The following is a 17,106-nucleotide window of genomic DNA, read 5'->3' on the forward strand; positions in this document are numbered from 1 at the left end:
TGGTGGTCACAAAGCACCCGAGCTGATCTCCCTGGGCTATGCGGCTACTTCCCACTAGCTATCTATTTTACGTTTGGTAGTGTATATATGTCTGTGCCAGTCTCTCACTTCGTCCCAGCTTACCCTTTGAGAGACCTTTGGGAGGATGCTTTCAAGGGGAGTTAGAAACTGAAATTCGTGTGGGTCCTTTCTCGTTTCTCTCGGGCGCCTCCTGAAAGAAGGAACAGTGCCCGGCCGAGCTTTCTTGGTGACCTTAAACAGAAGGACCCCACCCAGCCTTTGTTTCCCAGCTCTGAGTGTTCCCGTTGATTGAGTGTCTCGTGGTGGACCATGAAGTAGGTGGGAGTGAGCATCAGGAAGTTACGCATGGTTACAAGTCATGAGCAGGTGTGTGTGTGTGTGTGTGTGTGTGTTCACGTGTGTGTGTGCTTTTGTTCCTGAAATATTTCAAAATGGCTTACACGTACACACAGTCTTCAAAATAGAGATATGTGAGTGAGGAAAGTGAGGCAAAGGGAAAATAAAAGCTGTGACATGGTCTGCGGTGCACTTAATACAGGAAACGCATGCATAGGGCCTGCGGACTTAACCTACACTTCCTGAGGGCCAGTACCGAGGGAAAACAGGTCGAGTTCTGAGTTTCACAGTGTCCACAGGATCAGAAGAAGCCAGTTGTTCTGAAGAAGCAGGGCCACCCCGAAAGCCCTGTAACCTGGCGACCACATGCAGGGGATGGAGATGCATGCTTCTAGAAAATGCCCCACGAGAATCCTTGGCTGCATCCGATTAGGCCCGGCTCAGGGTGCCAGTGTGGCCGATGCACTGGGCAGCTCTGAGCAGGTGTGGGGCAGCCCCAGCTTCCCGCTCCCCAGAAGGAAGCAGTCTCCTCCCTCTGCAGCAGGTCTGCCCCGCGGGCTGAAACGTCCTCCTGCAGCAGCCCAGGCCGAGCTCCCTCCTGAGCCAGGCTGCATGGCTGTACCTGAGAACCGGCCAGTGAGCTGTGGGAAGGATGCAGGCCCCCAAAGACAGGAGCCTTGGGAGGTGGGAACAAGAGCAGCTGCGGCCTTTCTTTCCCGGCTGCCTGCTTCTCCCTAGAGTCTGTCCCGTTCCCCTCACCTCTAGTCCATGTCTGTTTGGCTTCCACGTACATTGGTTTCCCCATCCTTGTTTTGTGTTTTGGTTTGCTGCTACTTTCCCGCTATTTTGAGACATTTCCACCTTCTGTTCCTGCTACCAGCCATCTTAGCCTTGACATTCTCCAATCTAGGTTCCCCAGAGAAGAGTCTGGCTTGCCTAGTTCATCTCTTTCAGCTCAGCCACTCGGGCCACCCTCAGCCAACAGATGAGTGTCTTTGGGGCAGGTGCGAGCAGTTGCACTTGGTGGTCAGACGGCGTGTATGGTACACTCCTCACCCCTGCATGGCTGCAGAGGGCAGCGGCCCTTGGCCCGGGCTATGGATGTGGCAGGCACTCGAAACCACGTGTAACTCACTGGACGTGTGCTTCCAGGGGCTGAGAGCCCATTGCTAACCTGCCTTTGCTTTGGGTACTTCCAGGGTAGATGTAGGGTCCCAGTCACCCCCCTGGCCGGTGCTCCCTCTAATCTACACAATGGGCTTGTGAAGGCGGACGCTTCTGGGGACTCCTGTGCAGCTTGCGCTCTGTGGATGATGGGTGACGACGGACTCTGTGAACACCCCAAACCCATGGAATTTCTCGACATCTGTTTGGGAGACCACATGCAGCTCCACCCAGGAGCACACCTGAGGGAGACACGCGGCCGCCCTGACCCTCTCGAACCTTGCGGGGAGCAGACCTGGGCCTCTGAGCCTCCTGATTCCACGAGGCAAGATGTTCATCCCAGGGGCTCCAGCCCAGAGCCCACGCACCCGGGGAGCGGCTCTTCCCAGGAGGGGGAAGGGCAGAAAGCAGTGTCCCCCGGGTCACCCCGGGACAGCCATCCTCTGGGGAGCCCAAGGCAGAGCCAGAGCACGTCCACCCAGGTGGTGTTCTGGGCGGGCATCCTGCAGGCCCAGATGTGCGTCCTGGACCTGCAGGAGGAGCTAGAGAAGACGGAAGGGATCAGAGCTGAGCTGAGATGCTCCCTCCCCACGGTGTCTCCTGACCTCCCCGCTTTCCCCTCCAGCCCGGTGGGACCCCGGGGCTCAGGCCTCCACCCCGGCCCACCCGTGGACGTGCACAGGGCCTCGGGGGAAGATAGCAGCGGGCCTGGAGGGGAGAACCGGAACCCGGCATGGCCGAGGGAGGGCGCGCCAGACTCGTCCCCGGAGTGGGGTCCCGAGGAGGAGAGCATATTCTTCGACAACCCGCTCTTCCTGGAGAGCCCTTCCTCGGCCCCCAGTGAGTCTGAAGCGCGCTTTGCCTGGGGGTTCTCAGATCCCTGCGCAGATGTGAGGACCGGGCCCCAGAGCCCACAGACCCTGGAGCCCTCACCCCCAGGAGGCAGCGTGCCGTGGGAGCTGGGCAGGGAGCCGGATCCGGGGGACAGCGCAATGGATTCCAGCGGGCACACCACACCGCCATTTCCTGTGCCCACCTGCACGCTGCACTCCTCCTCCTGGGCTGTGGTGGGCACCACCGAGCGGGCTCCCGCAGCACCTCCCGGCCAGGAGGAGAGCGAGGTAAGCAGAGCCCTGGGAACCAACCCCAGGCTGTGCATGGGGACACGGAGGGAAGGGCCTTCCTCTGTGGTCACCAGGCCCAGAACTCTCTTCCCAGGTGCTGGGGCCTTTGGGGATCCTGGAGCAATAGAGCAGAAAGGCAGGTCCAGTGTGGCCTTCAGAACTAGAGGAAATTTTACGGTCGCCATCATGTCAACTGAACATGATGGCAATTAATGTTAAGGCACAGATGTCTCCCATCTCGCCAGCTCCAAGGGGCTGCATGTGGACACATTGGGAGAACAGACAGCTCCTCCGGTTGCAGCGTGTTCCAGGCCAATCTCGGGCTCTCCCCCTCCCACCTGGAAGACATTCCCAACTGTAACAGGGCAGGGGTCAGCCTGCTGGGGTGACCTCTGCCCCTGGTGGGGAGATGTCTGCTTTAAGAGTCCTCTCTTTTGGGGAGAGATTTCAGCATTTTGTTACTTTTAGCTCACCATCTTTCAGCGCCTCCAGTGTCACCCGACCAGGCCCACGTGACAATGGCAGAGGTCTTGGTATCAACGAGCACACGTTGTAGGGACAAGTTATGTGAGCACCTTTTTCCCAGGGAGGCCTCTGCTTAAGAGATAAGGAAACTCAAGATGGAAGAGCAGGGCCGTCACTGTCTAATCTCTGTGGTCCCAGAGGACAGCGCGGAAGAGCTCAGAACCAGAGCAGCTCTCTCAGCTGACCCTGAGATCAGAGGAGCTGCTGACACTGCCCAGGCCCCTCCATCCACAGGCTGGGGTCCCTGTGCAGGGCAGCTGTGCCTGGGTCCTGTGACATGCATTCTGGGGCCTGGGTGCTCTAGGGCCCCTGGAGTCTTCAGAAGGAGGCCTGGGAGCCCTGTCCTGGGAGCTGGCCATTTGCGCTCATCTGGGATGGCAGGGCCCAGCCCAGTGCCTGGGGGGGCTGTCCCCCTCTCTACAGCACAGCCCCTCCTTGGGCAGATGCTGCATGAGACGGGGCCATCTGAGCAGACAGAGCAGAGAAGACTAGAAGTCAGTGAGCCTGGATGAGGCCCCAAGGCTGGAAGGGTGTTGGGGAGGCCCTGGGAACAGTTTCCCTTGGGCAAGCCTCTCTCTCTTCCTTTTCTTCCCTAGACCCCTCCGGGAGACAGTCTTGCCCCTGCCCCGTCTGCAGCATCCTGTGTGGACAAAGCCTTGACCTGGGAAACGGAACGTGTGGCATCTGATGCCAGCCCTGCCACGTATCCTGTGCAACCTTGGGCAAGTCACTTCCCCTCTCTGGGCCTCAACTTTTCCATCTGTAAAGAAGGAACATGAAGCCAGTGATTTCCAGGGCCTAGCACCAGCACCCCTGGGATGTGGGTCCCATCTGGGGTGCCACTTCTGCACTGAGGCCCAGACCAGGGTGTGAGGTTTGGGTGGGAGGACAGCAGGGAGGGGGGGCCCTGTATACTCACGGTCCCTCTTCCCTCCCTCTCCTCCCCCGTGCCTTCACTGCCCCCTTCACCTCTCAGTGCCTCCAGGGCTCACAGATGCGTCTGTGTCTCTCTCAACAAGCTCTGCCAAGTCCCGAGGGCTGGCAGACCAAGGAGGTTCCTTCCTGGCCCCAGGGGCCTCTTTGCCCCCAGGACACAGGTGAGATCCAATATGGGGTCTGGGAAATTGGGTGGTTGGAGGCATTGGAATCTGGACTGGGGACAGAGAGCATTCCCCAGGGGTGTCATTAAGGAGTCCCCTTGTTTTGTGTTGGAGCCAAACAGACTTGGGCTTAAATCCTGCTTCTGCCTCTGTGACTTCCTCCGTACAATGGGTTTTAAAATACTCATCTCATTGGGCTTCCCTGGTGGCGCAGTGGTTGAGAGTCCACCTGCCGATGCAGGGGACACGGGTTCGTGCCGTGGTCCGGGAAGATCCCACATGCCGCAGAGCGGTTGGGCCCGTGAGCCATGGCCGCTGGGCCTGCGCGTCCAGAGCCTGTGCTCCGCAAGGGGAGAGGCCACAACAGTGAGAGGCCCACGTACTGCAGGAAAAAAAAAAAAAAAAAAAAAACTCATCTCATAGAGTAAATGAAGAAGTGTACAAAAGTCCCAGCCTTTTGGATGCCTGGGTCTCCGTGGTTTAGCAAGCCCTGAAACCCCGGTTGCCTTGGGGCTGAAGTTCTGGGAGTCGTCTGCCCGCTGTCCCTACATGTGGTGGGTCACTGCCCGACAGGGGATAGAATGTGCAGCTCCAGGGAGGAGCCCTGGGACGGGGGAGCTGCTGGGGGTGGCAGCCCAGGCTGTTCCCTGGCTCTGCCCCTCGCCCCGTGCCAGCTTCACTCTACACTCTTCCTCAGGTGACAGGCATGCAGAGTGTGCCCAGGAGTCTGCTCCCTGCACCATGTCCCCTGGCCCCTGGGGGAGCCCAGCCTCTTCGCTGGAGTCGAGCAGCCCTGAGTCTGAGGCCAGAGGCCCCAGCCCCCGGCCCAGCCCCGTGTCCTCCCAGGAAGGCAGCCCGCAGCTCTGGAGCCACCACCCGGGCAGCGTTCTTCCCACGTGGATGCTAGATACGTCAAGCCCTTCATCCCTGGAGACGGACGGCGCAGAGCCTAGCTCCCTGGAGAAGGAGAAGGCAGGAGAGGCCCCCAGCCCAGGGAGGGAAGGAAGGAGTGAAGGCCCGGCCAGGACGGCCGAGGCTGAAGCCAGCCAGCCTGACGTGCCCTTGACTTCTACAGAAGGGTGAGTGTCGTTCTGACCACCCTCTGCCTCCTAATTATACAGGCATTTAAGAATACCCGGTGTGGGGCCTCCCTGGTGGCGCAGTGGTTAAGAGTCCGCCTGCCGATGCAGGGGATACGGGTTCGTGCCCCGGTCTGGGAGGATCCCATATGCCGCGGAGCGGCTGGGCCCGTGAGCCATGGCCGCTGAGCCTGCGCATCCGGAGCCTGTGCTCCGCAACGGGAGAGGCCACAACAGTGAGAGGCCCGCATACAGCAAAAAAAAAAAAAAAAAAAAAAAAAGAATACCCGGTGTGATTCTTTTCCCATATAGGACCTTAGAAAATAGTGAGTATAGTTCCCTGTGCTATACAGTAGGTCCTTGTTGTTTATCTATTTAATATATAGTAGTGTGTATCTGTTCATCCCAAACTCCTAATTTATCTCTCCCTGCCCCCGCCAACGCTTTCCCTTTTGGTAACCATAAGTTTGTTTTCTATGTCTGTGGGTTTATTTCTGTTTTGTAAGTAAATTCATTTGTATCCTTTTTTTTTTTTTTAGATTCCACATATAAGTGATAGCATATGATATTTGTCTTTCTCTTTCTGGCTTACTTCACTTAGTATGGTAATCTCTAGGTCCATCCATATTGCTGTAAATGGCATTATTTCATTCTTTTTTTATGGCTGAGTAATATTCCATTGTGTGTGCGTGCGTGTGTGTGTGTGTGTGTGTATACACACATACATACCACATCTTTATGCATTCATCTGTTGATGGACATCTACGTTGTTTTCATGTCTTGGCTATTGTAAATAGTGCTGCTATGAACATTGGGGTGCATGTATCTTTTCAAATTATGGTTTTCTCTGGGTATATGCCCAGGAGTGGGATTGCTGGATCATATGGTAACTCTAGTTTTTTAAGGAACCTCCATACTGTTCTCCTTAGCGGCTGTACCAATTTACATTCCCACTACAGTGTAGGAGGGTTCCTTTTTCTCCACACCCTCTCCAGCATTTACTATATGTACACTTTTGGATGATGGTCATTCTGACTGGAGTCAGGTGACGTGAGAAAAGCACATTGGGACTTAACATACTAATATCTATTAAGCCAGGATTATATGACTGGAGGGTCTGGTAGCACAAGAAACCAAAGAGCAGACAGTCATCCATGTGGGGCAGGACTTGAATGTGTCGAGGCAGACCCAGGGAGACGTGTCCATGGCTGGACACCAGGAGAGGACCAGGGGTGTGTGCAGCGAACCTGGCCTGACCAAGGCCATGTGCCCAGAAAAATGGGGGCCATGCTAGGCAGGTCTGGGGAGAGGGAAGGTCAGAGCTTGTGATGTGGGGATTACATGCCACTTTGAATTTGAGGATGTGTCTGGGAGGCCCAGGGCGCTGACTCAGATCTCAGAGGAAGCTGGAGCAGCAAGGAGAGGTTTGATTGGGACCAAAGGAATGGTGGATCTTGGGGTCCATAGCAGGACTAAGTAACCCTAGAACTGGGACCAGGGGTAGGAATAGTCCAACTGGAAAACCATCCTAGATGTCCACCTGCCCCAAGGAAGCTGCATGAAGGCTGTCAGCCCCTAGGATCTCTACATGGGGAAGGGGTTTTGTTGGCCAAATAGGGGTCATATGAAAGAGACCAGGGGAAACTAGTGATGGTTCAGGGCGTGGACCTAGTGTTGGACTAACTGGAAGGTTAACTCCACTCCCATCTCGAAGTCATTGGGTGATGGTGAACCCCAGGCAGTGCCAGAGACCAAAGAAGCCTCTTCCTTCAGCAGCTGGAAAGCTACACTGTCCCTGAAGAAGTTCAGACTAATCAGAAGAGTCTCTAGGTGTCCAAAAAGAGAGGGTTCATGGGCTCCCCTGGTGGCGCACTGGTTGAGAGTCCGCCTGCTGATGCAGGGGACACGGGTTTGTGCCCTGGTCCGGGAGGATCCCACATGCCACGGAGCGGCTGGACCCGTGAGCCATGGCTGCTGAGCCTGCACGTCCGGAGCCTGTGCTCCGCAACGGGAGAGGCCACAACAGTGAGAGGCCCAAGTGCCGCCAAAAAAAAAAAAAAAAAAAAAAAGAGAGGGTTCATGATACCAAAAATTAAAGTTAATTCAGCCCCAAATAAAAGTAAATCCACCTAAAATGAGAACCGTACTTTCATAGTAAATAATGAAGAAAGGTTTAATTGATGCTTTTCTTGGTAAATGGCACTAAATATTACATAAGTAAATTTATTTAATCTTATATTTAATACACTATAGATTAATTTTCCTGGCCTAATTTGGTGGCTCAATGAGATGTCTTTCATTCGTCCTTAACTTTCACAGTGAGGTCATAAGGGTCTATTGAATTTATCATTTTATTTTATTTTTTTATTTTCGGCCGCACTGAGGTGGCATGTGGAACTTCCCCAACCAGGGATCGAACCTATGCCGCCTGCAGTGGAAGTGAGGAGTCTTAACCACTGGGACCACCAGGGAAGTCCTATTTTATTTTATTTTTTTATTTTATATCAGCTTTATTAAGATATAATTCACATACTATACAATCCATTCGTTGAAAGTATACAATTCCATAATAATTTATATTTGCCCTGTGGGGTTTTTTTCCTCAAAGTGCCTTCCCATCTAGATATTATTTTAGTGACAACACTCACTGACTAGGTCATTTTTGTAAAAGTATTTGAGGGCTCTGTCAGCTGATAATCTAAGTAGTTCTCTTTAGATGCGACACGCGTGTCATTATTGTTATTTTCTCCTCTTCAGTTGTTCACTGGACTAGCTCTTCCCGTTCCTCACTTGTCAGTGGCTTCCCAGGTGATCCCTGGAATCTTCCAGCATCACTTTCATGGCCTTCATAAAATCCTTTTTTGGCAAGATTTGTAATTTCACTTTTCAGTTGGCTTCCATTATGTTTGCCCTGCCTTGTTGGATGTGGATGAGCCTCAGGAAGCAGTGAGAAGTTACCAGCAAAGATGCTGACCCAGTTGGGGGCAGAGACGTACATTTGTGTGAAGTGGAAAGGGCTGTCAAGTGCAGCTGAATTTTATAAGTGGGTAGTCTGTCAGTGAACATTTTCTTACTGTGATAAGTTTTCTTATCTGTACAACTCCCTAACTGCAGTAACCTGGATGATGACCATTCCACTAATGAGGGTACCCCAATACCTGGTTGCAATGCTGCAGGGAAAACGCAAGAGTCAGGTAGAGATCGGGCTGGGTGACTTCTGAGATTCTGAGTGTTCTCTGAGTCTACCGTGAGGGTTGCTGGGGCCTGTGCACCCTCTGTAGGCACCATCCAAAGCCCCTGCTGGAAGGCCCCCTTCTATACAACAGGGCTGCCGATACAGGAAGGCAGGGGTTGGAAACCACCTGTGGCAATCCCAGCTGTCACCATTCCTAAAGCTGGTCTCGCTTTCCGTTCATCCTTGCACCTTCCTTGGCTCCAGATCTAGGGGTGGAGGCTGGAGGCTGGAGCTGGGGGAGTGGATGGGGGGCAAGGAGGCATGATGGGGGGGCAGGACAGGTGAGGGACACAAGTGGCTGCTGACATTTGGGGAGGTATTCCCACCCCTCCTTGGGATGGACTAAACACCACTGGGGTCTTCAAAGGGCTGCACCTGCCACCTGAGGTGAACTTGGCTCAGAACATCCCTGTGGTTTACCTTAGGAAGTGCTGGTACCAAGCTCGGCTCCAGCCCTTGCTAGCTTTGTGTGAATACTGCCCTCTTTGGGTCGTCCTGGTGCCCAGGTCAGGCCAGGCAGGCTGTGACCCTGACTCTTCCCTGGGGGAGGGCCTGGTCCGGCTCTTCCCTGGCCACACAAGGCCCTGGAGCTCCAGCTCCTGCCCTGAGCTCTGGGCGTGGACTCTGAGCACACCCGCCCCTACGACTGACCTCAAGGACGCTTGACCCCGAGCCCCTTTGTGTCCATCCCAAGTGGGAGTCTGAGGTCACTGATGGACTTTCGCAGGCTTCCTGAGAGCCCCATGCCCCAAGCACAGCCCCCAGAGGAAGGCCAAAGGCCACCAGCTGGAGGCAAGCTGGAGAATGGCGTCAGGACCGACAAGGTGACCTGGAACTTGGCCTCCCGCCTCTATCACCTGGAGGGCTTCCGGAAGTCCGAAGTGGCCGCTTACCTGCAGAAGAAGTAAGGGGCTTTGAACCTGAGCGAGGCCGAGGTCGAGTCCGGAGGGGGAGAAGCAGCCAGTGGGCTCCCTGCCCGTCTGTGTCCCTCCAGCCCCACCGCTGACCTCTCAAGCCTTCATTCCTGTCCCGTCCACTGCACCCCTCTCCCCTTTGCCCCCAGACCCTTGCCGTGCCTGCCTCTTCCTCTTAGTCACACTTGTGTCACCCTCGACCCCTGCTTAGAGCCGCCGGACCCGGCGACCTGCCTCCCCCACCCCAAACCCACGTCCCTCCCACTCAGCGTCGGATGGGTGCCAGTGCCCTCTTGGGAACTAGGGTCCAGCCTGGCGGTGCCTTTCCCTTGATCTCACCCCCCACCAGCCCCTGTCAGGCCCCAGGATATGTGCAGGCCCTGGGGCCCCCAGTCCAGAACCCCAAAGCAGGCTTCATCCCCGCTTTCCCTCCACAGCAACGACTTCAGCAGGACGGTGGCTGAGAACTACCTGTCCTTCTTCCAGTTCAGAGGCCAGAGCCTGGACCGTGCGCTCCGGTAACAGCTGGGCGCCTTCTCTGGGGAGGAGGGAGGGATGGCGGGGGGCAGTGGTACCACCAGCAGGGCTGGAACCTGATTGGCCCTGAGCTCTGGGGCTGCTGGGCTCTGCCTGGACTCTGGCCCTCCTTCCAGGGGCTTCCTCCGCGCCCTGGTGCTCAGTGGGGAGACCCAGGAACGGGAGCGGATCCTCTACCAGTTCTCCAAGCGCTTCTATCACTGCAACCCTGGGCTCTTCTCCTCAGTAGGTAGGGAGACGCCGGCCCTTTGGGGGGACCGGGCGGAAGGATGGCAGGGAAGTGTCCCCGGTCTGCTTGGGGGTTCACTGGGTGGTGGCTGGTGGGAGTGTGTTTGGGGCGCGCTGGGGGCCCAGAAGCACTTGGGGGTCACCCTGCCCAGGGTGGGCAGAGGAAATGCAGGAGTCCCAGTTCCAACGAGCTTTCTCTCTGGGGGACAGACTGCGTGCACACCCTGACCTGTGCCATCATGCTGCTCAACTCAGACCTGCATGGACAGGTGAGAGCCTGGGGTTCCTGGAAAAGGGGAACCGAGGCCTGGGATGGGGTCAGGGAGGGCCCTGGGGACCTGGGGAAGGTTTGGAGTAGCCGGCCGGGGGTCTTTCTGTTGGGGTCGGGCACGTGTGCCAGCGACGCCCCTCTCCACATGGCCACAGAACATCGGGAAGAGCATGAGCTGCCAGGAATTCATCACCAACCTGCACGGCCTGCAGGACGGCGGGAACTTCCCCAAGGAGGTGCTCAAGGTACGGCATGGGGGCTGCTCAGGGGCCTGGAGCCTTGCCTCTTGGTCCCAAGGGGAACATGAGCTCACGCCTGGCTTTGCCGAAACATCCTTGAGAGGACAGGCCTTCCTTACTGAAGGGAACTAAAAGTGTGGGCCCCGGGCCAGCAGTATCAGCATCACCTTGGAACTTATTAGCTTGTGTGAATTCACAGGCCCCCCGCCCTGGACCTACTGAATCAGAATCTCAGGCTGGGCCCCTACAATGTTCTGTCATGCTTCTGGGTGATCCTTAGGCCTATGAAGTCTGAGAAGCACCTGGTTTTTGGTTCTCAGGGCAGAGCTTCAAGTGGTAAAAGTCTAGAGCTAGGATTCGGGGGCCAGAGGTTCCAGGGTTTGGATTCTAGTCTTGGGCAGCTCACTCCTTGGCCAAGGCAAGTTCCTCCAGGACGAGTGACCATGTGACAGGGTTGTTACCACAACGTGCTTAGGCCAGGGCCTGGCCCACAGTCTGCTTTCCTAAGCAGCTAGAGCATTTATTCTCTTGTCTAGTCAGTGAGCATTAATTGAACACTTACTAGGTGCCCGGTGCCCCACTAGGCGTGGCCAGGGCTACAAAAGCCAGCCAGCCACATTGATATGAGTACTCTCGGTCATGTCATTTCAAAGTCACAGCACCTCGTTTATTCATTCACTTGCCATACACTGACTGCCCCTGTAGTCAGCTGTTCCTGTTGCGTCAGATTCCTCTGGGCAGGATGGTATGTGGGTGATGCGTTTCCCTTCAAGGGAACTAGTTCAGGCCTCGCTAAGCTCAAGTAAGGACGAGGATTGCTTCGATCATCCTTGTGTCTCTAGCTCCCAGCACAGTGCTCAGCACATGGCAGATGCCCCATACATTGCCGCATGTGTGCATGGATGCGCGGATGCGTGGGCTGCTTCCTGCTCGGGGCAGGCTTCCTGCTCGGCGGCAGGCTGCAGCATGCCCGTGGTACCTCTGCCAGACAGAATGCACGCCCCACGGCTCGAGGCTCCCGGGCCCACCTGTGTGTTTCTGTTCCAGGCCCTCTACTGGTCTATCCGAAGTGAGAAGCTCGAGTGGGCCGTGTAAGTGAGACCCATCTTGCCTCCCCTCCCTCTCCCCTGCCCTCCCTCCACCCACCCACCTGAGGTGGAGAACTTGGGCCCCTGGACAGTGCTCCCCTCTGCGTGGGTGGAGCCGGAGGCGGGGCGGCGGGCCAGGGAGCACCTGAGGAGCCAGAGGTGGCCAGGGTATGGGGATGGTAGAGAGTGATGCGTTGCCTTTGGAGGAAGACTTCTCGGGGGTGGGGGTCCTGAGGTGTGGCTGCCCAGCAGGAGAGAGAGGATGGGGGTCCTGAGGTGGTGGTGGGCACCTCCTGATGGCCTCTGGCCGGCCAGCACCCCCAGCCTGATTCTCTCATGTCCAGGGATGAAGACGACGCAGCCAGGCCCGAGAAGGCCCAGCCGTCCTCCCTGGCTGGCAAGATGAGCAACCCCTTCCTCCAGCTGGCCCAGGACCCCACGGTGCCCACCTACAAGCAGGGCATCCTGGCTCGGAAGATGCATCAGGATGCGGATGGCAAGAAGAGTGAGTGTCTGCCTGCTGCCATGCGGGGCCATCTGTCTGCCCGTGAACGGGGTGCGTGTGCAAGTGCCGTCCGTGCTCAGGGACACCGTGCAGAGACGGCACGGGCGGAGGACAGGCAGCCCATGTTCCTTCCTCGGTGCTGACCGTGAAGCGGGGTCTGTGTAATGTACTGGGGGTGGGGGAGGGGTGCAGAGACAAGACAGCCCTAGGGACCCCCCACCCCCGAACCCCTGTGCTAGGGTGGGAATTAGACAAGCACACCAGTGTCTGGGATAAAAGGAAGAGCTGCGTGGTGTAGGGAGGCCTCCATCGAGTATGGCGTGTGGAGGAGGGCAAGGTTTCTGGTTTTGTTTTGGGATGGAACGTGGGGGACAGGATAGTTAAGGCTTCCGGGACGCAGTGGTCTCTGAGCTGAACCTTGGAGGAAAAGAGGGTCTGATTATTTGTAGTTGGGCAGAGGGATCCCCACCGAGAAAAGAGCACGGGGCGTGTGAAAGAGGATGGCGTGAGGCGCATTGGGCCTCATCCTGCAGACTGTTGAAGGCTCTGGAGCCGGGCAGCCACGTGACCAGAGCAGGAATGGGATCCCAGAAAGGCTGGGGTACGGTGACCAGCCAGGGAACTGGCATTTGGCTGTGAGAAGCCACATGAGCAAGGGCAGGAGGTGACCGTGGGGAAGCAGGCCTTCTGCCGTAGAATCTGAGCCCCTGCGCCTCTCTGGATGGGACCAGAAAGATGTCTGAGAAGAGCTGTGCTTTTGGGGGGGGGCGGGGGTGTGCGTTTGGAGTCAGGATGGTCTGTATGAGTGTCGGCTTCTGTGGTTGTCTGTAAATAGTTCTGTTTTGGTGGCTAAGAGTGATTGCCCATGTGAGAGACACGGTACTGCCTGTTTGTGTGATCGGTTGTGTTTTGTTGTGTTGGTGTGCTCGGGCATGTTTCTCTACACCCTGGGGAGGAACTGGAGTTGGTGGAGGGGAAGGGGGGGGACAGTGTGTGTCTGAGGGTCCGGAGTGGGGGCCACCACCCACCTTTGTGTTCTGCTTCTGGGGCAGCGCCGTGGGGCAAGCGCGGCTGGAAGATGCTCCACACCGTCCTGCGAGGGATGGTCCTCTATTTCCTTAAGGTAGGAAGGGAGTCGGCCCCCGCAGTGGGCAGCACGGGAGGATGAGCCGCTGATGCACGCCTCTTTTCTGAGCCCGTGTGCCCTGTGGCAGGGAGAGGACCACGGCCTCGACGGGGAGAGCTTGCTGGGGCAGACGGTGGACGAACCGGTAGGGGTGCACCACTCGCTGGCCACTCCCGCCACCCACTACACCAAGAAGCCGCACGTCTTCCAGCTGCGCACGGCCGACTGGCGCCTCTATCTCTTCCAGGCACCGTGAGTTTCGGGGGGCGGGGAACAGGCAAGCGGCAGGGCCCCAGCTTTCCTCCCTGACCCCCTCTCATCCTCTGACGGCTACCGGCCCCGCCCTGGGGGGGGAGGTGCCGTCCTGACCAGGCCACCTGAGATGGGCTGCTGGCCGGGGTCTGGCTACAGCTGGAAGCCGGGGCTTCCTGCTTCCGTCCCCTGCCCTTGGCCCACTTCGCCTCTGCACCACCTCTTCCCCGAAAGTCCGACTGAGCCTTTCAGTCCCAAACAGAGGATTCCAGGAAGTCACAAACACTCGATCAGTTTTTGGCATTTGATATAAACTCTATTGCCTTCCCACATTTGCCTCTTTGTCCGCTGAGAAAAACCACAAGCGGGGGTCAACCACCTCGGCCGGTAGTGGACTTCTGGCTTTTGTCGGCTCTGAGTCCTGAGCTGCCGGGCTGCTGTGCAGACCACGGGAGGCTGGAGGCGGGGATAGGTGATAGCACCGGACTCTGTGGTCCTGGGGACAGACGGCCACCTCTCCCTGCAGCACTGCCCAGGAGATGACTTCCTGGATGGCGCGCATCAACCTGGCCGCGGCCACGCACTCGGCGCCGCCCTTTCCCGCCGCGGTGGGCTCCCAGCGCAAATTCGTCCGGCCCATCCTGCCCGTGGGCCCCGCCCAGAGCTCCCTGGTACGGCCCGGGGGAGGGGCGGGATGCCGCGCGGGAGGGGGGTGCACCCCGGAGGACTAAGAGGGAGATGAGAGGCTGTGCAGCTGGCCTAGGAAAAGTTGGGGGGGAGGGGGAGGGATGGGCTGAACACCTGGGCCCAGGAACGGAGGCGGGGGGCGGGGGTGTGGGGGGATTCTTGGGCTGCCCACCTGGGCCCGGAACGGAGGGGGAGGGCTTAGAGCAGCTTCCCCCACTGTCTCCCGCTCCCAGGAGGAGCAGCATCGATCCCACGAGAGCTGCCTGGATGCTGCCTCCGACGACCTGCTGGATCTGCAGAGAAACTTACCGGAGCGGCGGGGCCGCAGCCGAGAGCTGGAGGACTACCGCTTGCGGAAGGAGTACCTGGAGTACGAGGTGAGGTGCCGGCGCCTCACCTTCCTCCTGGACCCTCTGCCGCCCTCTCGTGGCCGTGGCCGTCCCTGCAGCCTTGGCTCAGGGCAGGGGGAGGTGCTCCTGTGAGAACACGGGGTGCTGTGTGCGCTGTCTGCACACGAGTGTGTGCACACGCGCGCGCAAATTGTGTGTGTCCGTGTGCACTCGGGCCGCTTCCCCTCTTGTCCTGGGGGCACATAGCAGCTGCTTGTCAGGAAACACTCTTAGGGAATGTTGCTTTCACACATGTTTTTTCTCCTAAGAGTATATTTGGCTTTTCCTACATTGAAGGGAAATCTATATCTATATCTATATCTATATAGATATATATCTATATCTATATCTATCTATCTATATATATATATATATTTTTTTTTTTTGCGGTACGCGGGCCTCTCACTGTTGTGGCCTCTCCCATTGCGGAGCACAGGCTCTGGATGCGCAGGCTCAGCGGCCATGGCTCACGGGCCCAGCCGCTCCACGGCATATGGGATCCTCCCGGACCGGGGCACGAACCCGTATCCCCTGCATCGGCAGGCGGACTCTCCACCACTGCGCCACCAGGGAGGCCCGAAGGGAAATCTATATTTTAACAATGATTTCTCCTAATACCTACCTAATAATAATAATAGGCGGTATTTCTGAAGCTTGCATTGCATGGATTATCTTATTATCTAACCACTCTGGGGGTCGGGGCGGTAATCCTCATTTTACAGATGAGGAAACTGAGGCACAGAAAGATTAAGCGACTCGTCCAAACCTGATACATTTTCAAGAGACTCCAGTTACATCCGTGCCTCGTGTATGGTCGTAACTAAGGAATGACCTTTATTAGCTCTCTGATCGATGCTGAAATATTTCTTCCCACCCAGCACCCACCCTGCACCCAAATTCAGGAGGAGGGTAGGCGAGGGGCAGTGTGGGGACAGAAGGGGTCAGAGGCCACCCAGGGGCAGGGAGGGGGGAAGGGAGCGTCAGTATCACCTCCTGGCTGTGCCCACCGGCCCTCACACTGCCCTCTCCCTTTCTTTCTGGCTCATCCCTTTGGCGCGCTGGCTGCATCCATGGCTGTGAGCACGCCTCTTCCCAGAGGCCCCGGCGTGTGGCCGATAGGACCCAGCTCTGCACGCAGCCTTCCAGCCTCTCCCTACCACTTTCTGACCAGCTGGGACCTTTAGCAAGGCCCACCCCTCCCTAGGCCTCACTTTCCTCTTTACAAAGCAGAGCAGTGACTCCCACCCAGCCTCCCAGGGCTGGGATGAGGACCCAGCGGGCTGGAGGGTGGGAAAGCACTAGGTAAACTGGGAACTGTATCCGAAGGATGCTAGTTACAGAGGGCCAAGGAGTGTTAAACAGATGAGGGTAGTTAGCGTCATACTCTCCAGATGCCAACTGTTGAAACACCACACAGACCCAATTAGGGCTGAGTACAGATGGGCGCTGTTTGTGTGCAGTGCTGCACAGATCTCGGGCCTAGCGGGCTACGGATCTTTTAGTGCCTCAGCGATGTAACGTGCTCCAGAGATGTCAGTTACAGCACTACACGGTGTTGGCTGTTAGACCAGGGCTGGACTTAAACAGGTGTAACTATAAAACACCCAGGGAACGGCAGGGTCTGCAGATACGGTTGCTCGAGCAGACGCTAGCCTTTGGCCCGGCGCTCTTCCTGCAGGAGTCGTTATCGCCATAGCATCATTCACATGTGCGCTGTCTGTCCCTTACGATCCCAGCCCCTTCCCGACCTGGAGCCCGGGTGGTGCTAAGGCGGCGGGGCCCGTGTGTTGCAGAAAACCCGTTACGAGACCTACCTGCAGCTTCTGGTGGCCCGTCTGCACTGCCCGTCGGATGACCTGGACCTGTGGGAGGAACAGCTGGGGAAGGAGGCTGCAGACCCGCAGGAGTCCAAGCCCAGCCTGAAGAAGTCCCACTCCAGCCCGTCCCTGCACCTGGATGAGGCCCCCACCACGGCCAAGGTCAAGCGCAACGTCTCAGAGCGCAGAACCTACCGGAAGATCATCCCCAAGCGGAACCGCAATCAGCTGTGAAGCGGGTGCCCCCTCCCCGACTCTGCCCCCATGGCCTGGGGTGGACGTGGGATGAAGCCCCGAGGAAGAGCCTTGTCTCAGCGGGTGCCTGATGGTGATGAGGCCCCGCCCCTCCCCCCGCTGAAGGATAGCCTTGCTTCCCTGTGGTCCTCCTTCCCTCCCTCTCCCTCCCTCGTACGCAGGAGTTTCCCCAATACTGCTGCCCCCGCCCCTGGCTGCTCCCGAGGGCGATGGG

General features: G+C 57.4%; 1 protein-coding gene across 1 annotated transcript; it reads left to right on the forward strand.

The window, feature by feature from the left end:
* The first annotated feature begins 1,667 nt into the window (after window positions 1–1,667).
* On the forward strand, window positions 1,668–16,871 carry PSD4 (pleckstrin and Sec7 domain containing 4). Its single transcript, XM_060117421.1, has 16 exons — window positions 1,668–2,642; window positions 3,767–3,896; window positions 4,190–4,284; window positions 4,985–5,349; window positions 9,279–9,488; window positions 9,936–10,016; window positions 10,152–10,264; window positions 10,474–10,532; window positions 10,690–10,779; window positions 11,821–11,864; window positions 12,206–12,366; window positions 13,419–13,489; window positions 13,581–13,744; window positions 14,271–14,415; window positions 14,665–14,808; window positions 16,614–16,871. Exons 1-16 carry the CDS (start codon window positions 1,668–1,670, stop codon window positions 16,869–16,871), a joined length of 3,105 nt encoding a protein of 1,034 aa, XP_059973404.1.
* Window positions 16,872–17,106: the final 235 nt, after the last annotated feature.

This window comes from Mesoplodon densirostris, chromosome 14 (genome assembly GCF_025265405.1).
Source record: "Mesoplodon densirostris isolate mMesDen1 chromosome 14, mMesDen1 primary haplotype, whole genome shotgun sequence".
Taxonomy (NCBI): domain Eukaryota; kingdom Metazoa; phylum Chordata; class Mammalia; order Artiodactyla; family Ziphiidae; genus Mesoplodon; species Mesoplodon densirostris.

Coding starts and splice junctions, on each gene's coding strand:
- PSD4 (XM_060117421.1), top strand. CDS start 1,668: ATGATGGGTGACGACGGACTCTGTGAACACCCCAAACCCATGGAATTT. Junction 2,643..3,766: donor CCGGCCAGGAGGAGAGCGAG/GTAAGCAGAGCC, acceptor TTTCTTCCCTAG/ACCCCTCCGGGAGACAGTCT. Junction 10,017..10,151: donor AGCCTGGACCGTGCGCTCCG/GTAACAGCTGGG, acceptor CCCTCCTTCCAG/GGGCTTCCTCCGCGCCCTGG.